The sequence below is a fragment of the Diplotaxodon limnothrissa genome, linkage group LG7 (genome assembly GCF_057381915.1).
Source record: "Diplotaxodon limnothrissa isolate DT_005_m linkage group LG7, D_limnothrissa_male_GT1.1, whole genome shotgun sequence".
NCBI classification, from domain to species: Eukaryota; Metazoa; Chordata; class Actinopteri; order Cichliformes; family Cichlidae; genus Diplotaxodon; species Diplotaxodon limnothrissa.
Window position 1 is genome coordinate 15876978 of NC_140602.1, and position 13913 is coordinate 15890890.

The 13913-nt window shown below is 41.4% G+C and overlaps 2 protein-coding genes across 3 annotated transcripts; one reads left to right on the forward strand and one right to left on the reverse strand.

The window, feature by feature from the left end:
* The first annotated feature begins 1022 nt into the window (after nucleotides 1–1022).
* LOC146628054 (uncharacterized) lies at nucleotides 1023–2526 on the forward strand. The gene is made up of 4 exons (XM_085357534.1): nucleotides 1023–1437; nucleotides 2000–2087; nucleotides 2166–2361; nucleotides 2467–2526. The coding sequence occupies exons 1-4, from the start codon at nucleotides 1023–1025 to the stop codon at nucleotides 2524–2526; spliced, it is 759 nt and encodes a 252-aa protein (XP_085213660.1).
* Nucleotides 2527–6809: 4283 nt separating this feature from the next.
* Nucleotides 6810–12315, reverse strand: parp16 (poly (ADP-ribose) polymerase family, member 16). 2 transcript variants are annotated; one of them, XM_085357535.1, is made up of 7 exons: nucleotides 12236–12315; nucleotides 11358–11554; nucleotides 10492–10629; nucleotides 10202–10408; nucleotides 9892–10063; nucleotides 7909–8053; nucleotides 6810–7076 (listed from the first exon to the last, which is right to left on the reverse strand). In XM_085357535.1, exons 2-7 carry the CDS (start codon nucleotides 11544–11546, stop codon nucleotides 6941–6943), a joined length of 987 nt encoding a protein of 328 aa, XP_085213661.1. In that variant the 5' UTR covers nucleotides 11547–11554; nucleotides 12236–12315; the 3' UTR covers nucleotides 6810–6940. The 2 variants fall into 2 exon arrangements, with proteins under 2 accessions (XP_085213661.1, XP_085213662.1); XM_085357536.1 differs by lacking the exon at nucleotides 12236–12315 and adding an exon at nucleotides 12019–12104.
* Nucleotides 12316–13913: the final 1598 nt, after the last annotated feature.

The following is a 13913-nucleotide window of genomic DNA, read 5'->3' on the forward strand; positions in this document are numbered from 1 at the left end:
TGTTAGAAGGGATTTTTTTTTTTCCTTCCCACTGTCTCCAAATGCTTGCTCATAGGGGGGTCATCTGATTGCTGGGGTTTTATCTGCATTACTGTAGGGTCTTTACCTTCCTTTTGTAATGCACCTTGTGTGCATTATGTCTAGCCTCTTCATATTTTTTTTAATTGTAGTTTTATCTTCCTTTATTAAATTGTTTCTCTGCACTCAGTAAACCTGGACGTGTTTCCAATTCGCTATGTTTCTCGTTTGTGGACCATCATACTAACAGTTCGTATGGATCCAAATGAACATAGAGCATATTAAGAGCCAAAGCTAAAGAAATCCTTTTCTGTCCTCCAGGATTTTACACAGAACATTTCCTCAAAGTAAAGTCATTAAATATCTCTTGTGGCTGGGGTTATTGTGGGCCTTTTTTTCATTCAAAAATTGAATAAAAAGTAATGCAAAACGGGTTTAATATCCAAAGCGGCTAATTTTAATATGTTAACTGCAGCATAAACTACAATAACACAAAACAATTTACCTTTTTGTGACTTGCCGAGGACTAAGTATGTTTCTGCAGCAGTTTGTCCTACTTTTAAGCAGATGTTTCCCTCTTCAAAAGGAAAGAAATGACATACAGCAGCTGCAATGTCAACTGACAGACACCCAGTGAGTGCGGCCATATTTTACTGGCATGCACACAACCTGCGAGATTTTTCATTCAGCTAAGAACCTTGTGAGGCGTCCGGATGAGATAACCTGCTGATTTGTTAAACCTTTTGTTCTTTTGGGAAATGGGACATTATCTGATTACAGGTGCACACCGAATTGCCCCTTTCAGAGGTCATGTGACTCCGAATTCACCTTCATCCGAGTTTATCTAACAATGTTCGGACGGAAGACTTGTTTCAAAACAAAATCGCACTGTTGATAGCGTGGAGATAAGACGTGGGGATAATTAACCGTATATTTTAGACTAAATCCATCCATCTATTGGCTGGTGGTGGTGGGAGGAGGTTGTGGCTCATAAACTACGAAGCATGTGGTGTGACAATGCCGGGGTGCCCGGGGATATAAAAGGTGCAGACAGGCGCTCTCCCCTCAGGATAACGTCAGGTCTATCAACGATGCGGATGCTGCTATTTCTCAGTGCGCTGTTGGGGGTGTTCGGGTTGGAGAAAGCGTCCCCCGTGGACACCCAGCAGCTTCGGGCCCTTCAGTGCCCGCCCTGCGAGCGGATACACTGCTCTTCCCGGCGGGCGCTGAAGCTCCAGTGTAAAGGGGGCGTGACGACGGGTGTCTGCGGATGCTGCCCCGTGTGCGCCAAGACGGAGGGGGAGACCTGCGGGGGGACGTGGGACTACCTGGGGAAGTGCGACGAGGGGCTGGTGTGCGTTTTTCAGGACTCGGCAGCTGCCAAACCAGACGCAGAACGCAAAGGGATCTGCAAAGCAGGTGAGATTGTAACCATTACTCTAAAATGATGACAAGCAGCCACTGCGCATCAGATCCACGGGTGATGCTTTAATCACTCGTGAAATGCAATAGTGGGGAAATGAAAAGTTTTACAGCAGCACAAAAAAGTTATCGAGTTGTTCTGATTTATTCACATGTACAGAAACCATCATGCTAATTAAAAGAAGGCTCTGTAAGCAAGAATGCAATATTTAACTCTTCCTTCTGGAAATAAAGTTGGCGGGAACTACAAAGGCGCTAAAATCTTCTCTAAACGCGTAAAATGCACTTGGTGAGATTCTTTGACTGTAAGTCTGTGTAGTGGGAATGGTGCTGGTGCGGTAAAATCTGGTTTATGAGCTGTGAAGACTGATAGTGTGGTCAAGGCTTCCTTTGAATCAAAGGTTCCTCAGCCATAATTACTCATCTTATCTGTCCCCGATGAAAAGAAGTGTCACCGTTATCAATACGATATCAGACCTTTTACAGTTTTCCTGTCTTTTTTTAAAGTCTGACTCCACAATGCGGGACTCTCATTCGTAATTTCTTTAAATCTGTGCAGTGATTGAACAGCTGGATGCAGAGAGCTGCCAACCAGAGTGCACCAAGGAGTACTGCCAGGCCAACCCCTCTGCAATCTGCTCTGCCAGGTGAGCCCCCTCTCCATCCTCTTAATGCCACGTTGTTTTTGTTGTTTTTAGCAATAATCAGAATTTCCTCGTCTGTAGGTCTACATCTCTGCAGAATAAAGAGTGCCAGGGCTCCTGCCAGCACACGTCCTGCTCCAGCTGTCTGCTGCTGAAGCGTCCATCGTGCTCTCAGACCTGCGCCCCGTCCGATTCCACCTGTCTGCAACACTTTGGGAAGTGTGTGCACAATCACCTGACTGCACCTCACAGTCCCATATGCCACAACAACCTCCAGGTAAGGAAAAACAATAATAATAAAAACCAAACTTTTCCCTGTTTTTTCTTTTTTTTCTTCTTCATTGCGCTCTGAATCCAACACGGTCTTTTTTTCTCTTTGCAGAGTAACTGCGAGGGGCATTTTGTGTGCTTGATCCCGGACTGTCCGAGCTCATCCAGCTAAGAAGAAACCAAGAGGAACACTTGTAGCAAAATGTGAAGAAAGGCAGCTATGTTTAAACCCTGTGAATATCTCAAAACTACTTAATCAACAATTACTTTTCGCCCCCTGCAATTTAAATCAAGATTAAAACCTTCTACTTTTTAAAATTCTATACCATCATGTATTGACTTTGCTCTATTTATTTATGGGGATTACCAGGCTGGATCTGCACTACTCTAGCTGTTAATTAATGCTGTCCAGTGATGTGCATTGCTTTATATGACGTTAGACAGTTGGCATAATCACTGTTTGTTTTTACGTGTTTTCTTGTATCTTATATGAACTTGTGTGTCACCATAAGTGTTTAATTCATGTACCACAACATGAAAACCTACCTGCTAAGTAAACATATGTCAGATTCTCTCTGTCACCTGTGTGTCAATTATTTAATTAGATCTCAAATTACTGGATATCATTACCAGTGATTGAATATTCTAATCCATATTCTTACAGTTTCAGCTATAAAATACAAATGCAGTAAACACATTATTTATAAAACACAAACTAACACAATACTTTACAAACAACCTGCAGTTTTTGGCCAGACCAGTAAATCCACTGCATAAAAAGAGCCCACAAACATGTGATAGATCTGTATCAGTCAGTCTACTGCCATAAAATATACTGACCAGCCACTTTATTAGGTACACTATACTAATACTGCTTTGGACCCACTTTTAGTTAATACCAATTTAATTCTTTATAGCACAGATTTGACAAGATGCTGCAATTATTCCTGAACTCATTGTCATGCTCTTAAGCAGTTTGAGATGATGTGAGGTTTCTGAAATGGAGCTTTATTATGTTGGAAAGAGCCATCAGGAGATTGGTGCACTGTGATTATAAAGGGATGGACATGAGCAGCAGGAGTACCTGGTACGCTATGGCATTTAAAAATGCTCAAAGTGTGCTGAGAAAACATCAAATCACCACCAGCTTCAACTGTTGATCCAACTCAGGATGGATTCATGATTCATTTGTGCAGTTTATGCCAAATTTTGACCCCACCATATGAGCGCTGAGATACTCAGAGCAAATTCACTTCCTCCTTCTAACGCTTGATTTGAACTTTAGCAGGTCATCTTGACCAAGCAGGGTAAAGACAACCTGCTCCATGTGGTTGGTGTCATGTGATTGGCTGATTAGATATTGGTGTTAACGAGCAGCTGAACAAGTATACCTAATGAAGTAGGCAATGAATGTACATTGCAATCAACAGATAAAAGCAAAAATAACAACAAAAAGAGATTTTACTTCTTTATCAAACAAGTTTCTGAGGTGTTTGAATGCTTTCCACACCTTTTCACTTGTGTGTAGCAATGCTTGCAGCAAGGCATCATGTATAGCAAAACATTTTATATAAGACATCATTATTTTCCTGCTTTGCAAAACCATCCAGTGGACTGTGTTGAACGTTTAAATCACGCTTAAAAACTCGCCTGTTCCATCTAGCTTTTGAAGCAAATTAGTTTGGACTTCCACCTGGTCTGCATTTGTGCTATGTAACTGTAACTGTCACTGTAACTATAATTGTTTTAACTGTTTTTGTTGCCTTTTGTTGTAATCTGCTTGGCTACCTTGTAGGAAGCACTTTGATGGACACTGACCTTTTTAAATGTGCTATAGAAATATAATATTGATTGATTGATTGTACTCTCTGACAGGTCTGCTCTGGCCTCGATCTGTAAGTGAGGGTTTTGGAGTTTTGGAGCAAATGTTGGCAAAGATAACAAACATCATACCTGACTGCAGACCTGCCTCAAGTTCAGTCCTGCACAATACACGTCTTTTACAGGGAAATATTAAATTGTTAATGCATGAATTTTTTTTATGAAGAAAACAAAGTGTGAGGCACAAACATTTAGTGGAATAATACAGATTCCCTTTCTTCTGATTGCTTCTCATTTTGGGAGTTTTTTCCTGATAAACAAGTTGAGCTCCCTCTACGGCTGCTGCCCCCCTCACAGTTGATGGTTATTGAATAACAGACAGTTTATGAGGCAGCAATAATGAAGCCTGTACATAAAGGGAATAAAGTGTGGACCAACAATGGGCAGTTTGTTCTGTGGCCTTCAAATGTGAGCCATTTCTGATGAACAGAAGCAGTTTATCTGAAGGATTTCGCAAGACGGGAATGGTTTTTAAACCAAAACAATGGCCTGCAATGTCTTTCATCTTCTTTCAAACTTGTTAGTAAGCTGCATCCGTGACGTAACGAGACATCGGAATAATATCTGATGTTTAATTAAAGTACAGAGATTTGTGCAGCATAACAAGTACACCTGAGGAAACGAAAACTAAGACTGAAAGCACTGTGCCATCGGTTATTTATGAGTAAATGAAATTATTTATTGACACAAAGTGTTCTCCTGGTTGTCTTCATTTCTTAATGAGAACCCTGATTTAAGCTAAAGTCTTGCTTTACATCGTTGCTCCACAAAACCAAACAAAAAAATTCTCTTTTGCGCGTTTCTCGGGCTGTTAATACACACACATCAGCACATCGGGTATCTATTAGGAAAACAGGATCGGTCACCAAAGCAGGCCGCCTGTGTTATCAAACCCATATATCACTCTCACTTTTTTCTTACTGATAAAGTACCACAGTTAAAAGAGGACTGTCTGTGTGCCAGCAGTAATAAATTTGCCCCTGTTAGAGGTAACCCATGTTTGAATGCAACACGAAAAGCTGAGAACAATAGAAACGACGCACTGTTCGAAAGAGGTGCCTCGCACTGTAAACACTGTTTACATTAGAGATGTTAGTATTTCAAATTCATTTTAACCTGATGCTTTAACACTTTTTTTATGCTGTATGGAAAAAAAAGCATGTGCACTGTGAAAGATTTTGAGCCACCCCTCACTTTTTTATATTTTGTTATCAATATGGGACATAAGTGCAATCATTTATCAAAATGTGCAAAAATACATAGATGTACAGCACCAAGACACAGGGAATAAAAGTCATTATTTCCTGGGCCACCTTTATAGTTAGCTCAGTCCATGACTGATAGTGCTTTATTGTACGTTTTTCTATCCAGGTGCGCTGTTACTGCAGTGGCACTGCGTTTGTGATCGATGTCATGCTGAAGAAATGAGACACACTCCAGATGGTGGATCAAATCTGGTTTCAATTTAGAAATTTTAACAAGACCTCCAACAACACTGGCTGAAATGCAGCCGTGACAGAGCCGCTGCCGTGTCTTACAGATAGCTGAAACTCACGGTTGTACCTTTCTACTGACCTCCATACATACTGACAATGATTTGAACCAAGCCGCTGATTTTCAGTCCACCTCTTGTGTAATTTAACGTCCCCATTTTCCTTCCTTCAGAATGGCCTCATGACAGCCAACCTTCCACTGAGAGTATTTCTGATCAGGCTTCAATGAACAGTAGATGGATCAGCTGAAGGGCCAGTTGCATCTCTCAGATCCTGTGTCTGGTCTTTGCTGGAATTGTTTCATATTTCTTAAGGACATGACTCTCAGATACTGTTCATCTGCATTAGAGGGTTTGTTTGTTTGTTTTTTAGGTCTGCCACTTCTTCTTTTGTCATCCACATCTCCAGTTTCCTCAAATTTTTAAGAACATATATCGAAAGATTCCAAGTTTTTAGCTACTGTAGACATGAAACTGTCATTCCACGAGTTAGGTACCTTTTTTTTTAATGTTTTGATGATTCAGAGATCAGTGGTTTTAGATGACAACCCTGAATATCTACTGATCCATACTACAACGCCGCAGTCCCCAAAACCGAATGTATACATTAAAATAAAAACCACTATATTTGATCTACACTTAAAAACAAAAGATTTCAAAACATCCCAATTTATTAATTTCCAAAATACAGACAATGACAATCTTAAGAATTTAAAAGTGGAATTTCAGTTTATCATTAAGGCCAGAAAAACTGATTAGTGATAATAATGGCTCAGTTAACGAGGAGTTCGCTGCACATCAAACCAGAGAGAGAAAATCAAAACACACTGATTATTTAAACAGGATGATCTCCATCGTTGTGTCCTCGGAGGACTGAAACAACACAGTAACAGAGATTAACTATAAAACTGATTATTTACTGAATCATTCAAACTCAAGGAGCAACACTGCAATTGTCTTAAAATCAACAAAGATCTTCATACAGATTTCATTAAAATCAATATATAACAAGATTCCCATCTGAAACGATATGTTATCTTGCACTTACAGTAATGATGACTATATTACATTACATATTGCAAACAAAGCAAAGAACTATAAGAGAAAACAGTAGAAAGGTGCATAAAACTCTTCTTCTCATGCCTTCAGCCAACATCTTGGCAGGAAGGCACTGTGGATTAGAAACATCCATGCCATGTGTCCTGTTGTCGTTTCACCTGAATAGTCTGTTCCAAAAGGATACAAAGGTGTTGGAGTTTAAGGCACCGATGAATACAAGCAGCAGAAGGTAGAGACTCATCATGATGGCAAAATGGTGTCTGAGGAGCCACGAGCGGCTGCGGGAATGTCTGAGGAAGAAAAACAGAAAAGCACGGTGACCATCAGCACAGAAGAGCGAGCTATCAAACCTCGGGATGAAAACAAGTAAACATTTTCATTTTCTTTCATGCTATTGATTATTTATCTGTCAGTTCTCTTAACCACTCATTAAATGAGGGTCACAGCGGAGCTGGAGCCAATCTGACATTGGGCAAGAGGTAAAGTACACCTTGGATCTGGACCCTGTTTTATTTTATTTTATTTTATTTCAAGTGGCTACTCGCGTCCATCCAGCTCTGGGTTTAAGAAGAGATGCCTACACCACTCCTGGTCCAGCCACCTCCTCTAGCTCTGTGGCATTCCCAAGACAGCCAATAGAAAAAATACTGCCAGAATGTCCTGGGTCCATCCTGGGATCGCCTCCTGGGTAGACATGCCTGAAACACCTCACATAGGAGGCACCCAGGAAGCATCCACCACATCAACTGGAGGAGTAGCAGCTCTACACTGAAGTTCACTCTAAGGCCAAGCCCAGATACTCTTCAAAGAAAAGTTGTCTCTACTCAATACTATACTCTCTTTTATTTAATCTGAATTAGTAAATGAATGAGTAAAATAGATAAAAACAAGTTTAAAAAATTGTATTCTGCTTCTCTTCTTTGCTCTTAGTGGGCTGTAATCAGATTACTGAGACTGCGTGCTGGAGGACATTCAAATAAATGTGACCTTTCCACAACTTTCACATTGAATTTCTGATTTGTCAGCCAATCCTGTTCTGTATGAAAGCATTTTTAGGTCTAATGTTGCCTATTCACCAGTACACAAAAGCAAACTGCATCATTTGTCCCAGAAAAGTCTTACCTGGACAGGTGCCTCTGCTGAGAGTAAACAAGCAGGTACTTGACTCGTAAAAGCTGATTATTGGTGACTACAAAGTATTTATGTGGTACATCCCCTCCTTCACTGTTCTTTGCCCTCGAGCGCTGGCGGTCTACAACTTCAGAATCTGAAATGAAAAATGAGCGGAAGGCTTTAATAGGTTCTGATTTAAAGAGCAATAAGCAGGTAGAACATTCCTGGAAAGATTTATGCAGTTACTGAGTGTTTTGAGAGGCATAAAGGTCCGAAATAAATTCAAGACAAAGTGTAGGCCACTTTGTTTTTACCCACAACGTGTCATATTACATCATATAAGAGCATTATCGCTGCCACGAGTACTCTCTGCAGTACTTTGTGACTCCCTGAATTGGTATTTTTGGCAACAGTGAATTTTTCTGTTTCCCTAACTCTAGCCTGTCTGGACATTAAGTCCTCACTCTTCCTGATAAGTGGAGGTCAGCTGTGAATCAGGAGAGCAGATTGCATGCATACTCCAGTGGGCTGGTCCAAGTGTCCCTGTCCAAGATACTGGACAAAGTGCATCCACGTGAGTGTTTGTAAGAGGTAAAAAGTGCTTAAAAGACAAGAGAATAAAGCAGTGCATTAATGTGTGTGTGAATGAATGAAAGTGACTTGTAAGTGTTTTGAGGGCTAAGTTAGAGTAAATGGAAAAAGTGTACTCCGGGTCAGGGACAGGTTCCTGCCCCAAGTTGGAGGAGTTTGGTCTTGTTCATGAGTGACGGGAGAAGGAAGCGGTAGATCGACAGACGGATTGGTGCAGTGTACTGGTCTGTTGTGGTGAAGAGAGAGCTGAGTGTAAAAGCGAAGCTCTCAATTTACCAGTTGATCTACGTCCCTACCCTCACCTATGGTCACGAGCTGTGGGTAGTGACCGAAAGAACGAGATCGCGAATACAAGAGGTGGATATGGGCTTCCTCTGAAGGGTGGCTGGCCTCTCCCTTAGACATAGGTTGATAAGTTCGGCCATTCGGGAGGGGCTTAGAGTAGAGCCGCTGCTCCTCCACATTGAAAGGAGCCAGTTGAGGTGGTTCGGGCATCTGACAAGGATGCCTCCTGGGCGCCTCCTGGGTGAGGTGTCCTGGGCATGTCCCACTGGGAAGAGGCCCCAGGGCAGACCCAGGACACGCTGGAGAGATTATATCCCTCGGCTGGCCTGGGAACGCCTTGGTGTTCCTCTGGACAAGCTGGAGGAGGTGGCTGGGGAGAGGGAGGTCTGGGCTTCTCTGCTTGGGCTGCCGCCTCCACGACCCGACCCCAGATAAGCGGAAGAAAATGGATGGATGGATGGATGGATGGATGGATGGAAGTGTATATAGGTATTTAAGCAATAAAAGTACCTTGTTTTAACCAAGTTAGCACAGGAGCCTTGGTGGATCTTATGCAAGCAAAGAGACTTAAAAACATCACTGTGCATCGTCTACATGATCATTAGTGCAGGCTTGGTACCCACAGCTGTTTTGGTCCCATCAGCACCACCCAGATCCCCATCACCTTTCTCTTTCTCCATCTTATGCTGGCTGATCGTTAGGTATTATTATCTGCTATGTGAAGTATCACGACTCAAGTATCAAACAACAAATACTAATTCTGTTACAGCCTTGTTACATGACGTGTCATTCGAAGTTATCCCTATCTAACATCACTCACCCATCAAGTCCCTCGCCCATTTCTGCTCTGGTTCTGCTCACTCCACCGAATTATGTCTCCCATTATTTTCTCTGTTCCTTTTCTCTTCCCAGTCTCTCTGATTCACTCTTATTTAAAAACTGTGACCCGTCATATATGTACAAATGCACACATTTTTGACCTCTTTACTCCATATGTCTTATTGCTAATTGTTGACAGCTCAGGTGTTTTCATAAACTGTCACTTTTTTGTTGCCTCCTCATAGCTTTGGAATCCATGTTGAAGACATACTGCTTTTACCCGACTGTTAAACATACCTTTTTTCTTCACCTGGCATTTAACATCTGGATGATCAATGACTTCACACAAGGCGACACAGCTCAGCAGTGGACCTAGAATGCTTTCTCTCCAGCCGCTGCTGTGGGGACTGTAGAGGACAGCCATACTGAGGTCACTAGTGAGGTAGGTCCCCTCTCCAAACACCGAGTTCTGCAATGAAAAATGTCCATGTAAGCCCAATGTATCACTCTGATTTACACTCCAGCCCTTCAGCATCCTCTTAAACTTGCCTTGCTCCTCATGATCTGTAAAAAAACAATTTTTTAAATAAGGTTTCGGTACACTGACCTTGTTGAGGTGACAGTGTAGGCCGTTGTGAATAATCGAATGAAAGTTCTCCAAGCGGCTCCCGTGGAAAGCATAGAAAACATCTCGTCCTTCCCTCGTCCTCTCAAACCTCGCGTTCATCTGATCAGAGTACTCCAGCTCAAAGAGGAAGTCTGGCACGGGTGCAGACATCCCTTCATTTTCCGTCAGGCTGCAGAGTTTGGCGTACTAGTGAAGATCGGAGAAACACGCTTGAGCAAAGAAGAAAGCTGTGCAAGTTTGTGGTTTATCTCTCTATGCCTGTAACATACCTCTTCCTTCTGTAGTGTCTTTACAGCAAAGCTCTTTGAAGACAGAATCCAGTGTGCGAGGGCCAAATGATGATCTGCTTCTCCAGGTCGTAGTCTCACCAGCTCTCTCACACCAGGCAACGAGTTCACATCTGCCAGCTGGAGAAGGAAAAACTCCTTTCTTTTATCATATTACCACAAACAGATTCAAATGTCTCTTTTACACACGTCTCTCAAAGTGAGAAGACACCAAAGACATGAAATGATCACAAATTCATCTATGAGTAATAATTGGCATGAAGCTACCATTAACAGCACATCACTGCCACCGAGTGGATATATATCATGTTACATTTGATCAGTTCTCTCAATTATCTTAGCAGACCATATCGCAACTGAAAATAAACAATTCTTGTTTCTTCCCACTCATTCAACACAGGATCATAGGTCAGCCTATATGGGTGGTAGTGGATTTGAGAGTTGATACCGATTACTTGCTGGGAATTTTTCTGAAGTAGCTACATTTTATGTTCTACTGTTGAGTCTGCCATCCCTCTGTCTTCCCCTTTTGTGTAGATGTGTGCATGTATGTTATTTTTTCTAGTTGCCATGTAAAGCTCTGTATCACTTTTCATGTTAATGAGTGTCCTTGTGCTAGGATACCTCTGTCCATAGGCTTGGTGATCATTCTGATCAGTCACCTGAGTGAATGAATATATGGCTGAACTACAGAGGCGCTGCTGCTGTTGGTTTGGTGATCTTGACCCTACCCCTGAGGCTGGTTAAAGCTTGTATGATTAAACTGAGGAGCACTTAGGGAAGCATAGGCTACCAGTGACTATAATCTAGGATCTTCAAGAGGTTTTGACAATCACTTTAGCACTCACCAACTCCTCAAACTCCTTATTGTCACCACTTAAGTAACGAGGAGGGAATGGTCTAAGCAAAGAGTCTCTCTTGTAGTTCTGAGTGGCAGCAACGAAGAGGCTGCATCGCAGGTCTGCTGCTACGGGGTCTCTTTGCAGGCAAGAGCACACCAGCTCTCTGACTGCTTCAGGTGGCAGCGGTGGCTGCATTCCCAGCACTGTGTACAAAGAGATAAGATAGCACACGGCCAAGGTCTAGGTTTCCGCTTTATGCAAGTCTGCAGTCAATAATGACTAAGTTTTTAATCCTCACACATTGAAATATTTCAACTATCAAGGCTCTTGTAGTTTATTTCACTCAAATCCTCACATCAAAGAGGATGCTATAATTTAACATTTAGCTTTTTGGTGAGTATTGTGGCAGTGTGGCATCTCGCTGCCTTTTTTCTTTTACTTTGAAAGATGTTCTGCTTGGGATGCAAACGCTGACATTACACCTCACCCTTGGTTTGCTAAACTAGGACACTAGCTAAATTCAGCTCATCTACTGGAACAATTACATACTTTAGCTTTTGCTAAGTTAGATTGTTTTGGTTTAATACAATCTTTATAAAGTCAATATTAGGACAAAAATGACAGTTCAATTATAGTTACTAATGCTGATTTGTAATGTTAGTCTTACCTTTCTGTATTTGGTTACTAATATTATGCAAAGAAAGCGACGTCTGAGTAGCTAACATTAGCTGAGCCACTACAAGAGAGCATAACTGCCGCTCTTCACTAAATAAAGCCTTGTCGGACTACTGCAGGTCCCCGTATGTATTGGGAATACATCACTGTGGCACTCGTATGAGTTAAATTTGACAGACCTTGTTTAGAAATATAATTTTTGCCCTTACCTTCAGTCTTGCTTAACTCATAGCACTGAAGGGAAAGCTAGCGTTAGCTTCAGGCACTGCTGCGTTCAAGCACAGTTCTGCCTTTTGGAAACCGTATACGAAACACATCAGACAGATGTGCAGCTGAGAAAGCGTGTGAGCCGTGCTATCGAGGCAGTCTGAGACAAAGACGGAGCACAAAATTAATTTCCGCATAAACGCCAATGTGTATTCGGTCTGCTGTTTTAAAACGTTTATTCTACCTGGAGTCTAACATTGCACAGGGCACGCGAAGGCAGGATTCATGAGACCAACTGTACCGATGTTTCAGAGAGCCATCTAATGTTTGACAGTAGCAACTAAACAGTGCTTCAGCTGCTGGGGTGGCACGATAGACAGTCTTAGGCCATTCATTTCTTTGTATTTTATTAGGCACACCGATTTAGTGAGATATATGCAAACATACAGTACATTGAAGTACAGAAAAAAAAAGATTTTGGACCATTCTAATACGTTTGAAAGTCAATATTTGATATAAACATATCAGTTTTTCACCACACCCTGAACGCTCTTTGATAAGCTTTCTTATCATTTCTTTAAGCAGACTTCAGAAATAGTTCTCCAGGTTTCTTGAAGGGCATTCAGAGGTCTTTTTTGAATGTTCGCTGCCTTTTGTTCCACTCTTTCTCAAGATCTTCCCACACTGCTTCAGTAATGATGAGGTCCAGGCGCTGGGAAGGCCAGTCTATGACTAATAGTGATCCACTGTTTGATTTGAATCACATGTTTTCCAGATGGTAATATGTGGTGGATCAAAATCTGATGGTATTTTTTGTGTTCATTATTCCATCAATTTGCGAAGATCCCAAACACCACTGTGTTTTCCAGGTGGCTGTCTGCTATACCTCTCTCTCCTGACCTGTTGCCACTGTTCTACAGTCCAGTTCTTGTGTAGTTGGGCATACCTCAGCCTTTTCTTTCTGTTTCCCTTCCTTCAAATCTGTTTTCAAAGACATGTTATATCCATCAATTACTCTTAAATAGAATTAAATAATCTACCAGACCAATTCCTTCAAGAAAACCAAACATTTCCTGTGGAATAGACTACTGTCTTTTGGTCTTTCCGTAGATTTTTATACAACAAACACTAAACTCAGAAATATTTGTGGGTGTTTTCTTGTTTGTTTGTTTTTTGTACTACTTGAACACTAAAATGGTCCTCACATGAGATGACAGTGCCAGCAGTGGCCCACAGCGCATTTAAGTTTGAAACCCCTGTTCAAGTTAGCAGAATATGTACTTTGAATAAAAGAAATCCCTTGGTTGCTTATGGTTTCCCAGTTTCTAATAATACTAATCAAGTCACATGAGGGAATTGTTTCGCAGCCTGGTATAAAAGTGATCAATAAGTCATTTATAAATAATTTACTACTCCTTAGTATCTTTTCAGCTTGATAAGTATTTTAATTGCACACAGCAATTTCAGCCATGCTGATTATGTGGTTTCTTTGGAATAAACTTAACTTACTGTGAAGCAAATTTGTAGTCAAGCATAGGAGAAAAGCACAAGAGAATTGATCCAGTCCATATTAACTTGTTGTACCTCAGGTAAAGGTACTATAATACTATTGTTTTTGGATGAAAATATTTTGCAGCTGGTGCCCGAAGTCTAGAATTTATAACCAAATGCTGCACTTCC

What these genes read in the sequence shown, in the direction of transcription:
- LOC146628054 (XM_085357534.1), top strand. Translation starts at nt 1,023, where the DNA reads ATGTGGTGTGACAATGCCGGGGTGCCCGGGGATATAAAAGGTGCAGAC. An exon ending in CAAAGGGATCTGCAAAGCAG is followed by an intron (nt 1,438 to 1,999) that starts GTGAGATTGTAA and finishes AAATCTGTGCAG; the next exon opens with TGATTGAACAGCTGGATGCA. An exon ending in TATGCCACAACAACCTCCAG is followed by an intron (nt 2,362 to 2,466) that starts GTAAGGAAAAAC and finishes TTCTCTTTGCAG; the next exon opens with AGTAACTGCGAGGGGCATTT.
- parp16 (XM_085357536.1), bottom strand. Translation starts at nt 12,076, where the DNA reads ATGTTAGCTACTCAGACGTCGCTTTCTTTGCATAATATTAGTAACCAA. An exon ending in TACACTGTCACCTCAACAAG is followed by an intron (nt 10,064 to 10,201) that starts GTCAGTGTACCG and finishes TTTTCATTGCAG; the next exon opens with AACTCGGTGTTTGGAGAGGG. An exon ending in ATGCCAGGTGAAGAAAAAAG is followed by an intron (nt 8,054 to 9,891) that starts GTATGTTTAACA and finishes TTTTCATTTCAG; the next exon opens with ATTCTGAAGTTGTAGACCGC.